This window comes from Nanorana parkeri, unplaced genomic scaffold (assembly GCF_000935625.1).
Source record: "Nanorana parkeri isolate BGI_ZX_2015 unplaced genomic scaffold, ASM93562v1 scaffold1840, whole genome shotgun sequence".
In the NCBI taxonomy this organism is placed as follows: domain Eukaryota; kingdom Metazoa; phylum Chordata; class Amphibia; order Anura; family Dicroglossidae; genus Nanorana; species Nanorana parkeri.
The window spans coordinates 259,536-283,625 of NW_017308108.1; the positions used below are offsets into that span (position 1 = coordinate 259,536).

Consider the following 24,090-nt stretch of genomic DNA (forward strand, 5'->3'; position numbering starts at 1 on the left):
TGTGGCCCCTCGGTCACTCTGACGCCGTCTACCCTCGGTCACTCTGACGCCGTCTACCCTCGGTCACTCTGACGCCGTCTACCCTCGGTCACTCTGACGCCTTCTACCCTCGGTCTCTGCCGGTCATCTCCACCCTTCGTAACGTGGATGTGAGCCCTCAGAGGCATTATAAACATCATTTATAATGTTTGCTCCATGTTGGTGCTGCTCTGTGCAGCCACTTCCTGTCTGTATGCACTCCAGCGATGGCTGCTTGGCATTTCTGAGGCTGGTTTTCGGATGTTGACAACAGTGGACCATGCCGGCGTTCTATCGAAAGCTCCAACTTATCGAGATCTCCAACTACCTCACTTCTGGCTCTCGGAAAGACTGGAGCTCTGTACAGTTGCGGCGCGCACAGCGTTTTCAGATTACTCGTCGAGTTTGCCAGCTGCTGAATATTGTTAAAATGCAGCCGTACAGAAGCTCCGTCAGTCTTGTTGTGTTTTGCAGTCTAACGCCGTCTGGTTCGAAATCTCCAACTTGCAAGCACCCGGCAGTGAGGTAGTTGGAGCTTTCTAAGAACACGGCCACTTGTCACATCGGAAGCCTATGTGTAAGAAAGACAACGCAGGAGCACAATTGAAATACACGCACAGGACGTTGTCACCCTATAACAGGAAGTGCCTGAACCGGGAACTTTATGACAGGATCACCGGGGATTATTTTAATGAATTCTGCAATATTGGAAATGACTTTTGAAATGACATTAAGATGTTAACGCTTCTATGGGATGTCAGTGATTTGGGATTACAATATCTTGAAGGGGGAATAAAACCCCAAAAACCTCTCATTTAGAGAACTTTATCGACATTCATTGCCAATTTGCAGGTTCTGATGTTTTGGGAGATGGCAGTGGGTTCTTTAGGGTTGACTTGCCAGATCTGCACATATGAGCAGCGATTGTGAGCGCTCCCGGCGAGATGTATATTTCACGTGGAAGAGAGGGAGGAGCCGGGAACACCACATGGTGGTTGGGAATTAGGCCGTAGTGGGAAGATTTCACTAGTGGACTTTCCGGGAGATATAAGAAGGCAGAAGGTGACTTAGTCCACCAAACTGTGACTGAAATAGGATACCTGGGTGGACTGGCCCTTTAAAACATGGACGGGGCTTTGGAGAGGAGAAGACGGGGTAACTAGCACTCAGGACACAGTTTGAGCCATTTTCCGGAAGGTCTGGCTGGATGTCCTGGTGGTGGATCGTAACGGGGTCCCTATGTGTGAGATGTAAATGTACAAAAGTTGTTGTTTTTAAAAGTAAAATATGGGGCGTTTCAGATGCGGTACCTGAACCCACCCAAAAAGACTCTTTAAAGTTCTATATATTTCAAGTCTTAAATAATAATAATGGAGTCTTCATAGAATCCCTAATAAGGCCGATTTGAGTGGAGGGTATCAGTGTGTGTGTGTGTGTGTGTGTGTGTGTGTGTGTGTGTGTGTGTGTGTATATATATATGTATTATATTTATATATATAATAAAAATAATGTGTAGGCAAAAGCTGGTGGACACCTGACCATCGCTCCTCTATGAGGTTGTTGGACATCCCATCCCATTCCAAAACCATGGCCATTCATTTGGAGTTGCCTCCTTTTGTAACTCTTAACATCCTCCACTGTTCTTAGAAAGCTTTCCACAAGTTTTTGGAGGGTATCTGTGGGAATTTGTGAGGTCCGGTACTGATGTTGGATGAGAAGATCTGACTCAAAATCCAGTGCATCCCAAAGGCGTTCAGTAGGGTTGAGGTCAGGGCTCTGTGCACTGGCCATCACTCCTCCTATGAGATTCTAAGACATCCAATTCCAAAACCATGGCCATTAATATGGAGTTGTTCCCCCTCCATGTTTGGAGAAGGCTTTCTGCAAGATTTTGGAGTGTGTACTGATGATCAGGTACTGATGTTGGATGGGAAGACCTAGATCCAAATAATCCCAAAGTCTTAAGCAGGGTTCTGGTCAATGCTGTTCTTATGAGCTTGTAGGACATCCTCTTCCAAACCCATGGCCATGAATATGGAGTTGACCTTTCTTTGTTGCTAAAACCTCCCCCAATCCTCTGGGAATGCTTTCCACAAGATTTTGGGAATGTGGGGATCTGTGCCCATGTGTGAGGTCAGGTACTAATGTTGAATGAGAGGACCTGGATCACAATTGGTGTTCCAATTCATTCCAAAAGGCGCTCACTATGGTTGAGGTCAGAGCTCTGTGCAGGACACTCCAGTTCCTCCCAACCAAACTGGTCACACCGTGTCTCTATGGAGTTGGCTTTGTTGCCCCCTTTGGTGACTATAACAGCCTCCCAATCTTCTGGGAAGGCTTTCCACAAGATTTTGGAGGGTGTCTGTGGGAATTTGTGCCCATTGGTGAGGTCAGGTACTGATGTTGGATGAGAAGACCTGACTCACAACCAGCGTTCCAGTTTATCCCAAAGGTGTCCAGTTGGATTGAGGTCGGGGCTCTGCACACTGTGTATACCAGAACCCCTTTATTTGGAGGACGGTCCACATACATCTGGGTATATAGTGTGTCCTGTGCATCTGCAGTGCTTTAGTTGTCTTCTTTTATTCAACGTTGAGTGATCTCTTATATTCAGTAGAATCCAATAGAAGGACTTCAAGGACACGCACAGCATACACCTCCCTTCAGCTATAACCAGCAGGGATAAGAACACTTGTCATCCGGCCAGTGACCGTTTCTTATGTAGTAGGAACTTTTCTCCAGACGTATATTCCAGTTATGAGATCGGAAGATCTCAGCGGTCCTAGGGTAACATGTTCCTGGGGCACTGAAGGGTCCGGCTGAGGACAGGACTCTATATCAGGGGTCTCAAACCTCTGGCCCTCCAGCTGTGGTGAAACTACAAATCCCATGATGCATCTCTCTTTGGGAGTCATGTCTGTGGCCGTGAGAATCTTGCAATGCCTCATGGGATTTGTAGTTCCACCACAGCTGGAGGGCCGGAGGTTTGAGACCCCCTGCTCTATATTGTCGTTGTCAGCCGTGGCAGCACAGACAGTTCTTATTGACCTCCCCGTTGATAAGCGAGGTGGCTGCATGTAGGTTTAGGGTCATGTGACGATGTTATCTGTGTCAGTCTTATTGTAGCTGTTAATATAGATTATGAGCTGACCTCCAGCACACAACAAGGATCAGCCCGTGTCACTGCTCACATGACTCTCTGTGTACAAAGCTGAACGCAGTGCAGTGAGGAGAAGTCTGATGGTGACTTCTCTGCACTGGGGACACTCCACTCCACACCACTGATATGTGGTCACATGACACTAGTTCCAGTCCATTTACTGTGGATGCAATCATTCCCACCTGCACCAGAGGAGCTTACACTCTAATGTCCCCTCACAGTCACACACTGTTATACATTTATATGGCTCTGGCATACTCTGAAGCGCTCTCCAGAGAACACTGAGCCAGTCACAGAACCAGAGGAGCTTATGCTCTAATATCACACACTAGTATTGTTATACATGTATATAGCTCTGACATATACAGCAGTGTTGTATAGAGACTGCTGAGCCAATCGCATGAGTCTCTGCACCAGAGGAGCTTACACTCTAATGTCGCAGCACAAACACTTTTATTATACATTTCTATAACTCTGACCTATACCGCAGTGCTGTACATAGAACACTGAGCCATTCACATCAGTCTTGGCACCAGAGGAGCTTACACTCTAATGCCCCATCACAGTCGCACACTATTATTATCAGGGCTTGAAAAATGTTAGGGTGTCTCACCAGTCAAAAATGTCACCAGTCAGCATGACCTTGCAATTTATGTTAACATTTTTGGGGGACAGGTAGAGCTTTCTTTCTGGGGGTCACCTAGGGACCCGCAGAGAAGCTGATGAAGCAGAGATCTGCTTCATCAGCTTCTGTAGCTAGAAAGTGACACTGAATGCAGGAAGTGATGTAATATACATCACTTCCTGCATTCAGTGTCACTTTCTAGCTACAGAAGCTGATGAAGCAGATCTCTGCTTCATCAGCTTCTCTGGGGGTCCCTAGGTGACCCCCAGAAAGAAAGCTCTACCTGTCCCCAAAAAATGTTAACATAAATTGCAAGGTCATGCTGACTGGTGACATTTTTGACTGGTGAGACACCCTAACATTTTTCAAGCCCTGATTATTATTATTATACATTGATATAGCTCTGACATATACCACAGCGCTGTACAAGAGAACACTGAGCCACTCACATCACTCTCTGTACAGAGGAGCTTACACTCTAATGTCCCACCACAGTCATACACTATGATTATACATTTCTATAGCTCTGACATATACCACAGTGCTGTACAAGACAACACTGAGCCAGTCACATCGGTCTCTGCACCAGAGGAGCTTACACTCTAAGGGCTGGTTCACACCAGCCACAGTGCATTTTGGCCCGATTGGGGCCGGATCACATTGCGGCCGGCTCACTTTGTTGTGGGGCGGGAGGGGGCGTGGCTGTGCATTGAGCTCAAATGGCACCACGACCCCGCCCTCTGGCCGCAATGCGATCGGCCACCCGGGAACGCAAGCCTACGGTCTGGCCACAAAAAAATAGTGCTTGTGGCATTTTTTGGGACCGCAGACATTGATGTGTCACGCCTTCCCCTGCGGCCGGAGGGTGTGGCTGTGGTGCCATTTGAGCTCAATGCACCGCCCCGCAACAAAGTGAGCTGGCCGCAATGCGCAGTGCGTTTTGGCCAGAATTGGGCCGGGACGCACTGTGGCTGGTGTGAACTAGGCCTTATGTCTCCCCACAGGTGCACACATGGTGCTGTACAGAGAACACTGAGCCAGTCACATCAGTCTCTGTACACAGGAGCTTACACTCTAACTCCCTGCCACACTGTGATCTTGCTTGTCATAGGACAGGATGGCTGGATACATTCATTGACTTTTCACCCTGAGGGCCCAGTTTGGGATCCCGGGGACTCGGCGGCTGATACGAGTCGGGTGCTGGGAGCTGATGATTATCCCGTCTCAGGCGGCTGGAGGTGGCTGTGCTGGCTCAGCGTATTTCTCCCTCTTATCCCTCTAAATCTTCTCTAGTTCTCGGTGGGAGCATCTGCCGCTCCTCTCTGCCAAGGTGACACGTCTGTCCATGGGGAGAACACATGGCGGGGTGAGGCTGGGACATACCTGTGCTGTGTAGCTCCTCCCTCTGCGCCGCACAGGAAGGACATTGACCCCATCCCCCTCATCCTCAAATGTACCTGGGGGTCATATGGTATAATTTATTATATAATTATATTTGATTTTATTGTTATAGAGAGCGTGAAATTTCTTCTCTCTGTATATTTCATTGGAAAAAATAAAATTTATTGTAGTAAAGCTTAAAGTACAACGAGAAACCAAACGTTTTCGTTTTGGATGGAGTGGAGAGGGATTGGAACCGCTGACATGTTCTTATTGCTTTCTCTGTCCCCGTTGGGGAGATTCACCCTCTCTATTTGTCCCGGTGATTGTTCTCACTGAAAGTGAAGGAAAATCCCACATTTTGGGTTGTCACCAGAACAGGAACAGATTGGAAATCTTCCAATGGGGACATAAGTTCTGGTGACCCCCCTAGGGGTTTTTTTTTCTCCCTTTTGAAGGGATTTCCTTTCCATTTCTGTTTGTGGCCATCGAACAGGAAGTGAAGGGATCTATCCCTCACTGGAGATACTAGTTCTGGCGACCACTAGGGTTTTCCTTTCACTTCCTGCTGTGGCCATCGAACAGGAAGTGAAGGGATCTATCCCCCACTGGAGATACTAGTTCTGGCGACCACTAGGGTTTTCCTTTCACTTCCTGCTGTGGCCATCGAACAGGAAGTGAAGGGATCTATCCCCCAACTAGTTCTGGTGACCACCAGGGATTGCCTCTTACTGTGAAGGGATTTCCTTTTGCTTCCTGTTGTGGCTATCAGACAGGAAATGAAGCAGTATATCCCCAATGTGACACATATTGGGGGGCGGGGGGCATGTTATACCCCTCTCTCACTCAGATACACACAGACCCGAACCTTCATATCCCTGGGGGTCTGGGTGTTCCCACTTGGACGCACACTGGGCAGGATGGGGTCTGCGTGTATCCTCCAATAGACGGGTACATTCTTCTGCATGCAATGACATGCCACACTTGTCCCTCCCGGGGGTCTGGTCTCTGCACGGGCCGGGCGTGTGTATGAGCCCATCATCCCCAATATAACAATTAACTTGTATTCACTGGGAGAGGTCGATGTGTTTCGGGGTCTCTGTACGAGTGTGCACGGCATGCCGACGTGCACGCCCCTGTGAATGACCCCTAGAAGTGGAGTGGCCCTCATACCCCTGACATCATCTACATGCCGGTCACATCCATTCGGCTTCGGAATGCGGGGAATCTGGTTGCTATGGTATAAACAATGCAGAAAGGATTATGGTTCAGTCCTCATAGACCAGGCCTGTGCCCATCCGGCTGTGCTGCAACTGCAAATCCCATCATGTCTCTGCAAGCCATGTCTGTAACTGTCAGTCTTGCAATGCCTCATGGGACTTGTAGTTCCACAACAGCTGGAGGGTAGAGTCGCCCACCCCTGTCATAGAGGCTTCCAGCCGCGTCTCCCATTCCACTGGCCGGAGAGGTGTCACCTTCGTGATGGAAGAGGGTAATTTGCCGCCCAGATTAACCCCGGCGTCCATCTTTGTCCGGTGATGTATCGAAAGTGCGAACTTATCGAGTTGTGGGACCGCATGACTTCCGGTTTCCTCAGAACTACGAGATCTCTTCCTCCTTTCACCTCTTTCTTCTTTTTTCCTATTTTCAAACTGTTGCATGTTTCTGTTTGATGTTTCGGGTTCGTTCACATTGTCCTCCCTTTTTTTTTTTCCTTGGCCAATTCCTAGTATTTTAGGCTTCAGATTTTAGTACATATGTGGAAGCTTCAGTTCCATGCTATGGCTCCTCCTCTGTACGGGGGGCATTCATACTGTAATCTATGAGAGTACCAGCATTGGGAGATCTAGGACTGTGGCCTGGCAGGTCTGAGCCGGGTATAGGAGGACGGCAATCCTCAGTAGTATGTTATGCAGAGCACCTGATGGCCTGTCCCTGCGGAGGTTTGTAGCTGCACATATGGGGATTGTGTCTTTAGAATGCTATGTAGGCGTGTCATGTGCGACTCTGTGCGTCGTTCCCCCGGAGGAATGTTTATACCAACGCACCGAGGAGACGGGGAACGTCTCGCATAGTCTGGTTGTATCATTGTCTGTGTCCAGTTCTACCTCCTAAAGAGTAACTCCGCTTCTTTTATTACATGGAAAAACATATCATTGCTGCAAAGGCCGTGCTGTCATTTAAAGTGACCCTGTCATTACAAGTCTGCATGTTTTCTGGCATGTCGCAATATACAGCAACACGATCGGCTGCACCGTGCATCTGCAAAGAGACCCTGTCCCCGTCCCCATGCAGGGCAAGGTGGCGGCGTCTCTGCAAAGTGAACCCCCCGACCTCCTTATACTTCTCTTACCCGGGACCCTTCGCAGCTTCTACCTCGCTAGCAGCCGGCGATCAAATTGTCTGTGCCAGAGACCTGGGGTCATGTGATAACCCTTAAGGTGCCCACACACCTTACAATTATCTGCAGATTTTCTGTGGTCAGATGGAAAAGGTGCAACAGATTCCTCCATCTACTTCATCTACGCTAAACTGTGTGTATGGAGGAATCTCCCGCTGGGCCAAGCTTCAGTATCTTGCTAGTCGGCCCCGCTGGCTCTCAAAATACCTGAACATTGCCTGTATCCAATCAGATTGTTCAGGTATTTAGAGAGCCAGCGGAAAGCTTGGTCCCGCTCCTAAGATAAATGCCGCACCGGCCCGTGCTCCCCTAGGGGTATGTGGGACTGTGGTGGAAAATAATAGTCCGTCACCTTCCTGTGCAGGAGAAACTTGGACTTGTTTTGTTTTCCTGCTCTGCAGGCCCAATACACCCATTACACCCAATACACCCAATACACCGCCTTCTTCTTCCAATGTCCCTCCAATGTATTCTTCATGTCTCTGGAGGAGCCATTTATATATGTAGATGATGTCACAATATGTCCCTCCACTCTATTCTTCCATTCATTCTTTCTTTCTTTTCCTCCATCCTTTCTTCTCTTCCTTCCCTCCACCTATTCTTTCCTTTCTTCCTTCCCTCCATCCTTTCACCTTCTGTCCTTTTTTTTGCTTTTCTCCTTCTGTCCTTTCCTTTCCTCCCATATTTTCTGTCCTTCCATCTGCCCTCTCTTTTCCTTCCCTCCGTCTGCCCTTTCTCTCTTTCCTTCCCTCCGTCTGCCCTCTCTTTTCCTTCCCTCCGTCTGCTCTTTCTCTCTTTCCTTCCCTCCGTCTGCCCTCTCTTTCCTTCCCTCTATCTGCCCTCTCTTTTCCTTCCCTCCGTCTGCTCTTTCTCTCTTTCCTTCCCTCCGTCTGCCCTCTCTTTCCTTCCCTCTATCTGCCCTCTCTTTTCCTTCCCTCCGTCTGCTCTTTCTCTCTTTCCTTCCCTCCGTCTGCCCTCTCTTTCCTTCCCTCTATCTGCCCTCTCTTTTCCTTCCCTCCGTCTGCTCTTTCTCTCTTTCCTTCCCTCCGTCTGCCCTCTCTTTCCTTCCCTCTATCTGCCCTCTCTTTTCCTTCCCTCCGTCTGCTCTTTCTCTCTTTCCTTCCCTCCGTCTGCCCTCTCTTTCCTTCCCTCTATCTGCCCTCTCTTTTCCTTCCCTCCGTCTGCTCTTTCTCTCTTTCCTTCCCTCCGTCTGCCCTCTCTTTCCTTCCCTCTATCTGCCCTCTCTTTTCCTTCCCTCCGTCTGCTCTTTCTCTCTTTCCTTCCCTCCGTCTGCCCTCTCTTTCCTTCCCTCTATCTGCCCTCTCTTTTCCTTCCCTCCGTCTGCTCTTTCTCTCTTTCCTTCCCTCCGTCTGCCCTCTCTTTCCTTCCCTCTATCTGCCCTCTCTTTTCCTTCCCTCCGTCTGCTCTTTCTCTCTTTCCTTCCCTCCGTCTGCCCTCTCTTTCCTTCCCTCTATCTGCCCTCTCTTTTCCTTCCCTCCGTCTGCTCTTTCTCTCTTTCCTTCCCTCCGTCTGCCCTCTCTTTCCTTCCCTCTATCTGCCCTCTCTTTTCCTTCCCTCCGTCTGCTCTTTCTCTCTTTCCTTCCCTCCGTCTGCCCTCTCTTTCCTTCCCTCTATCTGCCCTCTCTTTTCCTTCCCTCCGTCTGCTCTTTCTCTCTTTCCTTCCCTCCGTCTGCCCTCTCTTTCCTTCCCTCTATCTGCCCTCTCTTTTCCTTCCCTCCGTCTGCTCTTTCTCTCTTTCCTTCCCTCCGTCTGCCCTCTCTTTCCTTCCCTCTATCTGCCCTCTCTTTTCCTTCCCTCCGTCTGCTCTTTCTCTCTTTCCTTCCCTCCGTCTGCCCTCTCTTTCCTTCCCTCTATCTGCCCTCTCTTTTCCTTCCCTCCGTCTGCTCTTTCTCTCTTTCCTTCCCTCCGTCTGCCCTCTCTTTCCTTCCCTCTATCTGCCCTCTCTTTTCCTTCCCTCCGTCTGCTCTTTCTCTCTTTCCTTCCCTCCGTCTGCCCTCTCTTTCCTTCCCTCTATCTGCCCTCTCTTTTCCTTCCCTCCGTCTGCTCTTTCTCTCTTTCCTTCCCTCCGTCTGCCCTCTCTTTCCTTCCCTCTATCTGCCCTCTCTTTTCCTTCCCTCCGTCTGCTCTTTCTCTCTTTCCTTCCCTCCGTCTGCCCTCTCTTTCCTTCCCTCTATCTGCCCTCTCTTTTCCTTCCCTCCGTCTGCTCTTTCTCTCTTTCCTTCCCTCCGTCTGCCCTCTCTTTCCTTCCCTCTATCTGCCCTCTCTTTTCCTTCCCTCCGTCTGCTCTTTCTCTCTTTCCTTCCCTCCGTCTGCCCTCTCTTTCCTTCCCTCTATCTGCCCTCTCTTTTCCTTCCCTCCGTCTGCTCTTTCTCTCTTTCCTTCCCTCCGTCTGCCCTCTCTTTCCTTCCCTCTATCTGCCCTCTCTTTTCCTTCCCTCCGTCTGCTCTTTCTCTCTTTCCTTCCCTCCGTCTGCCCTCTCTTTCCTTCCCTCTATCTGCCCTCTCTTTTCCTTCCCTCCGTCTGCTCTTTCTCTCTTTCCTTCCCTCCGTCTGCCCTCTCTTTCCTTCCCTCTATCTGCCCTCTCTTTTCCTTCCCTCCGTCTGCTCTTTCTCTCTTTCCTTCCCTCCGTCTGCCCTCTCTTTTCCTTCCCTCTGTCTGCCCTCTCTTTCCCTTCCCTCCGTCTGACCTCTCTTTTTTTTTTCCTTCCCTCCGTCTGCCCTCTCTTCTTTCCTTCCCTCCATCCATCCTTCTTTAGTTTCCGTTTCCCAGAACTGTCTCTCGCATTCAGTGATGATCTGTAGTGATGATGATGATGAGTCAGGGCAGATTGTGGGAAGTTGAGTCTTGCGGCGGGTATACGGCGATGGGTATACGGCATCAGCTGGAGCTCCGGGTCACAGGGAGACTTCCTGTTATCTGTGTGTATCAGAGACCTGGAACTCTTATTGCTTCTCATCTTACCAAGTTCAATGAACTTCCAGTCTGAGGTGTGACATCAACTCCCTCCGCCAACTGCTCGCACTCCGTACCATGAGCATTGCAGGAGGTTGTCTCTCTCTTCCATCGAGGGACACAGGAAGTCTTATACTTTAGGATATAGTGCCACCTACAGAAGAACAGAGCACTGGAAACACCCAGGACAAGCCCGGCCACCACCGGCATGCCTCAGTTGTTCTAGTATCCTAGGAGGGTGGACATCACAAGATACTCCTCTGCGAGACTTCTCTCCTCTGCGAGACCTCTCTCTGCGAGGCTTCTCTCCTCTGCGAGACATCTCTCTGTGAGACTTCACTCCTCTGCGAGGCCTCTCTCTGCGAGGCTTCTCTCCTCTGCGAGACCTCTCTCCTCTGCGAGACCTCTCTCCTCTGCGAGACCTCTCTGCTCTGCGAGACCTCTCTGCTCTGCGAGACCTCTCTCCTCTGCGAAGCTTCTCTCCTCTGCGAGGCCTCTCTCCTCTGCGAGGCCTCTCTCCTCTGCGAGACCTCTCTCCTCTGCGAGACCTCTCTCCTCTGCGAGACCTCTCTCCTCTGCGAGGCCTCTCTCCTCTGCGAGGCCTCTCTCCTCTGCGAGGCCTCTCTCCTCTGCGAGGCTTCTCTCCTCTGCGAGACCTCTCTCCTTTTGCGAGACTTCTCCTATACCTCCTCCTCAGTGAAAGAAGCCCAAGGATCGGACTGCAAAGTCTTCTTATCCGTTAAGAAACATCCCTTTCATTTCTTCACTCCCTTGATTCCCATGTTGAAACCCCTCAAGATTTGCTCCTGCCCCACCCACCAGGTCTGGTACTTAAAGCAGAATTCCGGTCAATTCATATCTTAACCCTTGCAGTAGAGCACCCCCCGCATTGGAAGGGTTAAGTGCTCGTTATTTTAGCTTCCTAGATAAAACTAAGTTATACTCACCCAAACCACGATCCCGGCTTGCTCTTGCACCGCTCCCTTCAGCCTCGCTCCCCCTCTGCTCCATGGAGCAATAAGTGTGCACCGGCTTCTCCAGGTGACTCAAGTACAACATCGTCCAAGCTGATGGTTTCAAGGATCCGGTCCCCTCCCCCCTTTCCGGTCAAAGCGCACCCTGCTAGACCCGCAAGTACTTCTGGGGGTTTTCAAGGCTCCCGCCCGGCCTTCTGCTCCCACTTTCTCCATGTTCTACCATTGGGACATTGTGGCCTCATCTGATGCCAGCCTCGGGAGTAAGGTCCTTCAGGCACCTTGGAGCTGAAGGCAGTCTCTAGTTCTCCTGTTGGCATTTCTTTGCTGCGTTGCCGGCACCTCAGTTGGACGTCCTGAAGGTGAAAAAAGGAGATCCACCCAGCTGCGTGATTAACAGCTGGCTCTGCCCATCTAGAGGCACAGCCAGCTGTACCCGCCCCCTCCCCCGTCCGTTCCGCCAGTCAGCGCTGGAGGATCGGACAGGGGAGGAGAGGAATCCCTGCAGGGAGCCGTGAGTGACAGTCACGGCTCACTGCAGTGACAGGATCGGGAAGTGAGTGAGCGACGGTATGTGTTCATTCACTTCCCGATCTATAGAGCCGATGTGTGACAGTTTCATTGTCACACGTCGCCCCAAACTATGAGGCTGAGCGCTTTTCACTCACCTCATAGTTCTAGCCGACCTGTGACAATGAGACTGTCACAGGTCGGCTCAGTAGATCGGGAGGTGAGAGAACACATACCGGCGTTCTCTCACCTCTCGATTCTGTCACGGCTCTCTGCCGTTACAGGGGAGGGGCTGGATTCCCCCCTCCCCCCTCCGATCCGCCAGCGCTGACTGGCGGAACGGACGGGGGAGGGGGCGGTTACAGCTGGTTCTGCCTCTAGATAAGCAGAGCCAGCTGTCACTCACGCAGCTGGACGGATCTCGACATCGATGTCGGGATCTGCTGCGGCGTCTCAGTATATAGGGAGCTGTAGCTAGCGCTATACTGAGCTTAGGGTAACGGGAGGACGCTAGTTTGTGTCCTCCCGTTACCCTAAGGAGAACTATGGGGAAAAACACTGACCCCATACTTCTCCTTTAAATCCTTTTCTTGGAGTCCATTGAGGGACACGGGTCTCATGGTCTTGGTCCAGCTGTGGTACAAAACTGAGGCACGCTGGTAGTGGGAAGTGTTTCTTGGGCCCATGTTAAACCCCCCCGTGTTCATTTCTCCCGTTAGCGGCAGTATAACCCAAAGGTTAAAGACTTCCTGTGTCTCTCAATGGTCTCCAAATAAGATATTTACAGTGAGTACAAAAAACGTGATCACAGACAGCGGAGAGGAGAGAACATTATTCTACCAGATCCCACTGACACGTGTTCCCAGACCTGCAACTATAAAGGAGATTATCATTGCTGTGCCGTCCGTTGCTTCATCAGATAGAGAGGCTTATCGGTGACAGCAGATGATTAGACAGGAAGTCCTCCGTGCGTTGGAAATGATCGCCCCCTAGTTTGTTCTGATTCCTTTACATATTCAACAGCATGTGTGACTGAAAGCTGTTCTCTACAAATGTCTATATTGCCCTTCCTTGTTAGAGTGTCAGCTCCTCTGTACAGAAACACACATGACCCCCGTCATCGGCAATCGTCCTCTCACTCTCTCTCGCTCTCGTACTCTTCTTCTCTGCAGTATTCCGAGCTCCTGGGGCAGGTTACGGATTACACTTTGCACAGAATAATACAAATACTTTATTTTGCACATGGAGGACGTTAGTCATGTTGGGTAATTCAGAATCGGGGACATTAAATAGTAATATGTTAGATAGGGCTGCAACAACTAATCGACATAATCGATTATATCTAATGTTAGAGCAGGGGCAACCAACCTTGGCATTCCGGCTGTGGCGGAACTACCATTCCCATAATGCATCTGCCTCTGGGAGTCACGCCTGTAGCTGTCAGAATTTCACAATTCTTCATGGGACTTGTAGTTCCACCACAACTGGAGGGCCGAGGTTGCCTACCCCTGTGTTGGACATTGCCATACATTAAAGGAGACTTCCCAAGTTCACTGTCCATTTACCTCCCTCTTCTTCTGCCCTGTCATCACCATCCTGCTGCTTCACATATGCGGAGTATGTTGGGGAATATTCTTTATTTTCATTTGTATTATTATGTATGTTATTTACATCTAAAAGCCTCTCTCTCCTTGTGCAGGGTGACTGGTCTTGTCTCCGCCCCCTCCTGTAATAAAGACCGCTCACTGCTCCTCTCTCTCCTAGTGCAGGGTGACTGGTCTCGTCTCCGCCCCCTCCTGTAATAAAGACCGGTCACTGATGCGCTCTCTCTCCTAGTGCAGGGTGGCTGGTCTTGTCTCCGCCCCCTCCTGTAATAAAGACCGCTCACTGATCTCGCTCCTTGTGCAGGGTGACTGGTCTTGTCTCCGCCCCCTCCTGTAATAATGACCGGTCACTGATGCGCTCTCTCTCCCAGTGCAGGGTGACTGGTCTCGTCTCCGCCCCCTCCTGTAATAATGACCGGTCACTGATGCGCTCTCTCTCCCAGTGCAGGGTGACTGGTCTCGTCTCCGCCCCCTCCTGTAGTTTCCTATAGTGGATGGGGTCTCCTGGGCTCCTACCATCGTTCTACTCTTTGCACGGTCTATGTGCAGCACAGTGATGATGTCACTCCTCATTTTGCAAGGACATATCTGGGTTTACATAGGCACTTGGTGCACACAGAGGGGATTTACATCCTTTGTGGCTACTGAAGATTAGATTTATAGGAAAACTTTAGTCCCCGGGGTATAGCTTTAGGCATCAGTTGAATGTTGGTTTCAGTCTCGTCGGCAGCGTTCTGGTCATATTGGGTCCACGATGTTACTGATTTGTATCTTTGTGTTTTCTCTCACAGGCCGGATAATGATAAAGGAACCATGACCCCCTTCTTCCTGGGCACGCTGGTCTCCATGGGCACCACCTCAGCCTCCTCCTCCTGTGCCGGAGGTCAGTGCAATGAAACCATTACAGGAGCTAGAGACTACTGCTACACCGCACGCATCCGCAGCACCGTCCTGCAGGGCCTGCCGTTCGGCGGCGTGCCGACTGTGCTGGCTCTGGACTTCATGTGCTTCCTGGTAAGTTGGCGGCGCAGTGCCGTGCACTGGTGGGTGTGAGTCTGTAAAACGGGAAGGGGAACACGGCAACTGGACTTGTGTCAGGAAGTTTGCTCAGTATTCTATGAAATGTTAGATAATCCAATTCAGACAGACTCTGCGAAGATTAGAACTGGACACTCTTGTCACATGATTCTGTGGCGTGCAACCTCCTTCTCATGGTTTTATGTGGGTGGGTGTCATTCTCCACTGAAGACCTCTCCTGCTATAGTCTTACCCGTGCTCTCAGTGATGTATCCTCCAAGCTCCCCTTGCTGCCTGTGTCCACATACCCCCAGCGCTCCTCTGTGCACGCTGTGACCCCCAAAGTGCACTTAAGCAGCCGTGTCACCCAGTGACCCCCCCAGGACAGCCGTGTCACCCAGTGACCCCCCCAGGACAGCCGTGTCACCCAGTGACCCCCCCAGGACAGCCGTGTCACCCAGTGACCCCCCCAGGACAGCCGTGTCACCCAGTGACCCCCCCAGGACAGCCGTGTCACCCAGTGACCCCCCCAGGACAGCCGTGTCACCCAGTGACCCCCCCAGGACAGCACAGGACAGCCGTGTCACCCAGTGTGCCTTGTGCACCTCCATGATGCCTGTTTCCATGCAGCCTCCAATACGCTCCTGTAATCTCCTGGACTGTCTCTCTCTCTCCCTCTGTGGACATGGACCTCAGCCGTGTCACCCAGGGACCACAGTGTAGCAAGTGACCGCAGAAAATTCTGTGCCACTCAGTAACCTTGTGTTACCCAGTGCGCCTCCATGATACCTGTCTCAGTGCAGCCTCAGGTACGCTCCTGTAATCTCCTGGACTGTGGATATGGACCTCAGCCGTGTCACCCAGGGACCCCAGAGCAGCCGTGTCACCCGGGGACCCCAGAAAATTCTGTGCCACCCAGTAACCTTGTGTTACCCAATGCGCCTCCATGATACCTGTCCCAGCACAGCCTCAGGTACGCTCCTGAAATCTCCTGAACTGTCTCGCTCTCTGTGGATACGGACCCCAGTCCATGACAATGAGTGGTGCCGCAGTGGGATGAGAGGGCGGAGCTAGAACTACAAATATTACTAGCTGCATACTCCCAAGGATCAGAATCGGGGAAGAAGAGAATACTGCTACCTGAAGGGATTTAGTTATGGACAGACCGGTACAACAGATTAAAATCCAAGCCCCTTAGCCAGTTTTTTCAGCTTTTTAAAACTTAAAAGGATGAATTCTCCTTAGCACACTGCAGATTCCTTTTTATATATCAAATCAAGCAAGTTAGAAATATAACCTTTGGCTTGTTCTTGCTATCCCCCAAGAGCTCAACTGGGATCTGCAAACCATTCTGCCAGTTTAAGTTTTCTGGCTTGTAAAGCCATCTTCAAACACAAGAATTATTATATCAACACAATCATCCTCTGTATCCAATGAATGAAAGGGGCGGGGCCAGGGACAGTCAGGCCAGGGAGTAAAGTGCTGGATGATGTTGGACATTCTCCAGCCAGGAAATGAGGCGGGCTCTATCTGACTTGCTGCAGTTTCTAATGCACATCATGAGAAGCTCCCAGTGTGTAGTGATATCAGAGGAAGCCTTTTCAGTCCAGGAGAGGAGCCGGTAATCGGTTGACTGCAATACATAACTTTGTCTCCTTGTCCTAGGAGTTCACCTTTTAGATGATTCAAATTATTTGTTCAATAATATTGTGATGTAAATGGCTGTATGTGAAATCTCCAGTGAGCCGGGTGAGGATTGGGTTATATTTAATATAGAAACTTTCAGAGGGATACAGACTGTGTGTCCTGCAGGTTCCATCCATGCCTGTCCTTACTGGACATTAAAACAATGCTGCTGCCCTCTTGTGGCCAAGCTGAGGCACGGCACTCGAATTTTCTCTGTTATCTTCTTTATTTGTTATTATTATTTATGATTTATATGGCACCAACAGTGTGCACAGCACTTCACAACATATGGGGAAACACTACAATTAAAAAACAATCCTATACAACAGGATTAGAAGTAGGGATGCACCGATATATCGGCCACCGAAATATATCGCTAAAGTGGGCTAAATGCCAAAAGTGCCATTTTCTGGCCGATACAGGGGTGCATCTGTGTGTTCTCTCCTCCCCGCTGGGCGCTGCTCTGTGTCCCAGCGGGGAGGAAAGAAACTGTCACAGGCAGCCGAGCGCTGCGGGAGGAGAGCGCTGTGAGTGGCCGGCGTCTCTCCTCCCACATGCGGGAGGAGAGCGCTGTGGGCGGAGACAGCCCGGGCTGTCACAGGAGGCTGAGCTCTCTTCCCTGCACCGCTCGCTCAGCCTCCTGTGACAGCGTGCCATGAGAGGAGAGCGGGTACAAGCAGTCAGTGCTCAGTGATCGCTGAGTGTTTATAGATAATCGAGGACATGGCATGGTTACTATATCCTCAATTATGAATGAATGGGAAGTGATCTACATCCCATCTACATCACTTCCTGTTCATTCATGATTGTGGTTATAGTAAACACACTCTGTCCTCAGCTCAGTATAGAGCATTCCTGTTCATTGATAACAGGGGACACAGAAAGAGAGAGATTGAGGACTCTGTGTTCTCAATCTCTTTTTCTATTTTAAAAGGAAAATATCAGGGGTCTGTTTAGAGACCCCTAATATTTCCCCAAAGCCCCTAAAAGTAAAGTAAAAAATAAAAATATTTAATAAAAATGAATATAAAAAAATTAAGAAGATTATAAAAATAATAAAATAACATTTTCGGTTTTGGCCTGACATTTTTTTTAACCTCTATTTAGAAGTATTCTTGAGATAGCTGGGGGCAGCTGAGTTTGCATTTCCTGTGTAGCAATAAATGTGCAAAAATGTACTGAGCAGAAAGTGTCTTCAAGAGCCTGCATAGTCCTAAACAAGCAAAAGCGAGATTGGAGGATAGTGGGTATTAGTAAATTGACAGTTCTGCTGTCCTGCCATTATGTCTGTCATAAAGTGACCCCTGTCTGAAAAATCTCCTGCATACAGGGCTGTGTCGCCAATGAGGACCAACTAAAGCGGCTGCCTTGGGTGGCAATGGGGGAGACACGGTGTGGGTTGGCACAGAGGTCGGAATCTCCAACCGGACACTGTTCCCTCAGTGCAGATCAGCGGCTCTGAAAACGGATACCTACAGGCAGGGCCTTGCCGGGGGCAAATGCTGGCTGAGGCAGCCATTTCCACTGCGGCAACAATGGCCACCTTGGGCGGCAGTAGGCAGTCAGCTCGGTGACGCGGAGCCTGATAAAAGCGCAGGCTCAGCATCCCTGACTTAAAGTCTGCGCCTGGCCATGTTGCATGTGACACAGCCAGGCTCAGCGGCTGAGCTTCTTCAGTGACGCAGAGCCTGTTAACAGTGCAGGTTCATCATCGCTGAGCACAGGGCTACCAATCACTGCATCTGCCCGTGTGACCAAGACCCAGACTTTTACTCAGTGACGCTGAGCCTGCACTTTTATCAGGTTCCGCGTCACATAGCCTACGGCCGCCCAAGGTGGCCATCGTTGCTGCAGTGGAAATGGCTGCCTCAGCCAGCATTTGCCCCCGGCAAGGCCCTGCCTGTAGGTATCCGTTTTCACAAAATGGTGATAATTCTTTGCTGAGCGTCATATATCCCTCACTGTGGGGCTCATGTGAAGGGCATACATGTCTCCTAAGGGGAATGGTTAGTAGAGGAGACATGAAACCTCACTGTGTATTAGAGTCTGGATCGTCTCCGTGTACAGAGCTCCTTATTGTCTCCTTATAACCCCATCTTGTGTCTCCCCCAGGCCCTACTCTTCGTCTTCTCTTTCCTGAGGAAAGTGGCCTGGGACTATGGGCGGTTGGCGCTTGTCACTGATGCCGACAGGTGAGTCCATCACATTGTGTTCCGCTTACTTGTGTTATATGTGTGCTGCCTTTTTGTTGCTTCTATCTGCCAACAACATTAGAGACATTGAGTCATGCGGAGAAGTTCTTCCGGTACCATCTCGTATAATAACCAACACCAGCCATTGTGATACCCCGCCGGACAAACGAAGCTGGAGAGCCGGGGAGGTCAACTTACACTGCAGCAGTGAATTGGAACATGGATTGTTTACCTATGTGATGCTTTGGTGGATGCAGTTGAGCCGGTTATTTCACCCTCAGTGGAGTGCTAGCGACGTCTCTTCAACTTCTAGGTGAAAGTGCCGCCATGCTCCGTCCAGCTAGATTTGAGGAATGTGGAGCACTCCAAATCCCGACGCTGCCAGCAATGTGATTTGCAGTGCTCGCCATAATCAAGGACCTCAAGGTATTTAGAAGAAGCACCGCTGCTCCTTAGTCCTGTGTCTGCCAATGTTTGTAGGTGTGGGTGCCAGCCAAATGGAGCGCGTCCCCACTTGTACAGAGTCAGACCGCACGATTAAATCAGCTGAATTCAACTTTATTGTTCCGGTACAGAAGATCCACCCAGACCCTCCCTACGCTTTCCACCCTAACAGGGCTTAGACGTAGAGGTGATCAGATGATGATGATGTCACCCTGGACCAACCTGGAGAGAAGGCGGGTATCAATTGTTTTCTGATACCTACCTTACCCGCTGCAAAGTTAAACAGTGGACCTTGCATGTAGTACAAGGTCCACATTGATATAGACCTTGACCCCCTTTTGTAGCTCCAACAAACAAACTCGTGGAACATCACATTCCAAAACCACGGCCATTAATATGGAGTTGCACCCTTCCCTTTGCGGCTATAGCATCCTCCGCTCTTCTAGGAAGGCTTTCTACAAGATTTTGGAGCATGTCTGTGGGAATTTGTGCCCACCTGTGAGATCAGGTACTGATGTTCGGTGAGAAGACCTGGATGTTAGTCAGCGTTCCAATTCAACCCAATGGTGTTCTGTAGGGTTGAGGGCTCAGTGCAGGTTACTCGAGTTCCTCCACACCAAACTGGCCCAGCCATGTCTTTTATGGAGCTGCCTTTGTACACGGGGTGCAGTCATGCTAAAGCAGGAAAGGTCCTTCACCAAACTGTTGGCTTAAGGTTGCAAGCACATAATGATCTGAAATGTCTCTGTGTGCTGTAGTATTGGCAGCCTGTCCCCATTTGGAGGGGGGGTCCACATACTTTTGTCCATATAGCATATCTGTTTACCCCATTTTATCCTCCTCCTCGCAGTCAGGGTGACTCTCACTTAAGGACGCGCCATGTTCTTGTGTTGCTCATCGTGCCATGTTCTTCTTTTGGTCATCGTGCCATGTAACGTGTCTTGTGTTTTGTGTTCCTGTACCCAGGCAGAGGCGGATGCAGAGTTTCCGGGTGGAGCGAGAATAGTATGTTCTGTGTCTGTGTGTTGCTTTGCTCACTAATAAAAATGGATTTTTCCGCAGCTGCGGTTCTCTCTAACCCGATCTCTGGTTGCATGCAGTGTCTTTCTCTCTCGTGCTCTCTCACTCGGCAGGTATCCAATGTATATAATCTATATATATATATATATGACATCATACAGCGGGGCTCCTTCCTGAACAGGGATCTGGTTATAATTAACCTGGTGTTCTATGAGTGATTAACCCTTTCTTTTCAGCACGCACTATTGTGTCTCTTGGTGACATCTGTCTTTTGTTGCTTGCTCTAGTGTGGCCTCCGCAATGCACTCCGAGAGCCATGACCGCTACGAGCGTCTGACCTCCGTGTCCAGCTCGGTGGACTTTGACCAAAGAGACAATGTGAGTACGGCTCATTTGTAACTGTAGTAATGGGGGAGTCTCTGGAAGGTGAATGGGTATGAACGTAAGTAGAAATTAGTCACCGGCGTTGACTTTTGATACCGTGGTATCGCATGGAACTGTTAATGCAGCGGTTCTCAACCTGTGGGTCGCAACTCACTGTTGAGGAGGTCGCAGCATCTACTTCTGCTGCGCTAGGTGAGAGGCTCCTCAGCCTCCTCCTAGCGCAGCAGTGTCAGTCAGCGGGAGGACAGCAGAGGCTGTGAATATAAAAGTGCCGCTATACACACTCCCTGGCCGAGGGCTTACAATCTAAAAGGGAGGGTCCAGTGATGCATGAGGAGGGAGCTGTGTGGGGACTTACCCTGGTGCAAACATTGTGTGTCCAGGTATGGCGCTGGGACGGACTTTTTGGGCGCACACAAACTGGCCACAGCTAATCGTCAGTTTGCATGTGGCCATAACACTGAGTGCAATTGCCTCCATCATTTGCCTATCTGAATAAGACCTAACAGGCCAAATGGGGGCCAGTCCTTTGAGGTGATATAACTACAATCCCAGCACAATGGGAAGACAGGGGCCGAGCATTGTCACCCTATAACAGGAAGCTGCAGACTTGCAGAAAGAAAAATACTTTTGAAATGAGATGGACATTTTAAAGCTCATATGAGAGTTTAGTGATTTGGGTTTCCATCTACCTATACTTTGCATCATCCTCCGGAGAGGACATTCAGTGACAATATGACTGACCTGAGCGTCACTTAGGGTTGCCACTTTTTCTTCCATCAAAACCCGAACACTCTAGCGACACACGGAAATTTTCTTGGAAGAATGAGTTGCGGCTTTTACATATGTAAATAGTGCCACCCCTTCATATGTAAATATCACAGTTGAGACTATTTTCAGTGGGGGGCCAGTAGCCCCTATCTTAATTTTGGTTTCTCCTGTGTGCCTGACATCTTGTGCCAGGTTTCTGCTGCCATGAAACCCGAACACAGCATTCAAAACCCGGACTGTCCGGGTGAATCCTGGACAGGTGGCAACCCTAGTGTCACTAGTGCTGATTCCAGCAAATGAGCACCAGCACTCAGTTCTGTCTCTGGTGCCTGACATTTGTATGGGCCCTTCAGACTCGCCATGCCAACTTTAGGAGTGATCATTGATACAAATTGGGTCTGATGATACTGCGATTATTGATAATGATTATTGATAATGATTGTTTTGCAGTCCAGTTGTACAAAATCTTCTGTGTTTCCTTTGCAGGGTTTCTGCTCCTGGCTGACTGCGATCTTCCGGATAAAGTGAGCTCCTGTCCTGTCGCCTATCAATAAATGTTCTTCATTATAGAGGATGTGGTATGGGGAGCCCCGAGGGCGGGAGACTGATGCAATAGTGGACCCCTTCCACGAACAATCTCCTTATGGCTTCACATATGATCAGAGGAGGGGGGCTTTAAAAAGTGTGGAACAGATCAAAGCCTGACCCACAGCTTTTATCCAAGCAAGGGAACCCAAATTCTCTGACAATATCTCCATTACTTATCATATTCTACAACATTTAGAGTTGATAACAGAAGTCAGTGTTTGCTATAACAGAGGTAGTATAGGTAGCTCTAGATATAGATGTTTTTTTAACTTGGCTGATTCTCTGATCCAAGACAACAAAATCAACGACAGAATGTATTATTGGCATTTATGGGAGCGTGGTGAATGTGAAGATAAGCAAGTTGGGTTTTTCTTATAAGTAAACCTGTCAGTTTACCCTAAAAGTAAAATATTATCTGCTGGGATAAGCTCACTTGGCCTCACATAGCTTGTTTAGCTGACCCATAGATATGCGCAGGCATGATAGAAGAACTGTGTAGCGCTACAAAGTGGGACGCAGCGCCTGCATAGGACACGGATGCAATATGGCTGCTCTCCATGTACAGATCTAAATAAAAAAAGTATATACAAAAGAACTTTTATCTGATCACATGGCTACACTAAGCTATATATATATATATATATATATACACACATACACATACACATACACACAGACTCTATTCACTATATTGCCAAAAAGATATTGTAGGCAGTTGTGCACATCCAGCCTTGTGGTGACCATTTGGGGAAGGTCCTTTTCTGTCCCAGCATGACTGTGGAAAGCCTTCCTAGAAGAGTGGAGTTTGGTATCGTTGCAGAGGGGGTCCAACCCCATATTAATGGCCATGGTTTTTGAATGGGATGCCCAACAAACTCATACATGTGTGATGGTCAGGAGTATATGTTGATTATGAGGATTTCTGCCTCCATCCTTCAGTGACAGCCGTCTGTGTTTTCTCTACAGAGATGACGAGATCCTCGATAAATGTGGTGCAGATGCTGTCCATTACCTGTCCTTCCAGCGCCACATCATTGGCCTGTTGGTGGTAGTCGGCGTGCTGTCAGTTGGCATTGTGCTGCCGGTCAACTTCTCAGGAGACCTGCTAGGTAAGAGACGAGCCTGCATAAAGACGCATTGTGGTCACTGGGATGAGGGAGGGGGGACAACATCTACAACCCCTGTCAGTACCCCCAGCCACTCGCATATGACAGCCAAGGGTCACGTGGCACAGACTTTCAGCGGAGGCTGATTACCGTCTCTGGCGGCCAGAACTCCACAGATTGGAAGGTCACCTCATACAGAAGACATCACTTAAATCTACAGAACTGTGAAGCCCTGACCTTTCCCTAGCTATAACACTCACCATAGTCACAATGGGTGTTGTTGGATTTAATTTTTTTAAATGTAAATTAGTTGGTTAATTCAATGAGCTTTTCCTTCTCCTGGATGTACATCCTCACGGTAGGCTTTGGACTTTGTGATATTTGATTCATAGCAGTAAAAAAACAAAACAGGAAGAGCCCACTAGACGGGGTGCAGGTGTAGATCATGTGACATACATAGGAGTGACTGAATGAGCAGCTGATACTGACAGAAGGTGAGTGCACACCAATATGGCCTCTGTAGTGTCATACAGGATATCACATGACCCACCATTGGCCTACTTCGCCAATCTCTGCGCTTTAATCACGTATAACGACACCCGGAGCTCACATGTTGTCTATATGTATAACACTGACCAACAGGACTCCATCTTTTTCCACAGAAAACAATGCATACAGCTTTGGGAGGACAACCATAGCCAACCTCGACTCCAGGTAAGACTTTGTGTCTATGTGTACCTGGGCGGGTGTGTGTGTGTGTATATGAGTGCACAACGCAATATTTGTCCACAAGAGGTGTAAAGTGTTTCCTCTACCCTACTGCTGCTTGTTGGATCTCCACTTCCTCCTTGTTTACTGGTCCCAGGTCCTGGCTCCGTGCCCCAGGTCCTGGCTCCGTGCCCCAGGTCCTGGCTCCGTGCCCCAGGTCCTGGCTCCGTGCCCCAGGTCCTGGCTCCGTGTCCCAGGCCTTGGTTTTATTTTTTCTTTTGTATGTTTTGTTTTCTTGATATACTGTTTTCTAATCATCATGTCTGAGATTTTCTCTATTGTGCTCCCTCCCTTTGTAATCTGTTTATTGTTTTTGCCTAAGATTTTACTCATTGATTTTAAATCAATGTAACGTGGCTGTTTTAGAACAAGAAATGATTGTGATATAGCAAACAATGCTAAAGAGGTGTATTAGTAGGCAGTATGTGCAGGAGAGGAGTGTGGAGGGTATAACAGGGGGCAGTATGTA

General features: G+C 49.4%; 1 protein-coding gene across 1 annotated transcript in view; it reads left to right on the forward strand.

Annotated features, from left to right (window-relative positions):
* LOC108799868 (CSC1-like protein 2) overlaps positions 1–23,578 on the forward strand; it is a 31,557-nt gene extending 7,979 nt beyond the window's left edge. The window contains exons 3-9 of the mRNA XM_018571796.1: positions 14,437–14,659; positions 18,461–18,540; positions 19,951–19,989; positions 20,292–20,382; positions 21,646–21,683; positions 22,714–22,856; positions 23,516–23,578. Coding sequence (XP_018427298.1) covers positions 14,459–14,659; positions 18,461–18,540; positions 19,951–19,989; positions 20,292–20,382; positions 21,646–21,683; positions 22,714–22,856; positions 23,516–23,571 — 648 coding nt within the window. The 5' untranslated portion in view covers positions 14,437–14,458 and the 3' untranslated portion in view covers positions 23,572–23,578. The remainder of the gene's footprint in view (positions 1–14,436; positions 14,660–18,460; positions 18,541–19,950; positions 19,990–20,291; positions 20,383–21,645; positions 21,684–22,713; positions 22,857–23,515) is intronic.
* The last annotated feature ends 512 nt before the right edge of the window (positions 23,579–24,090 follow it).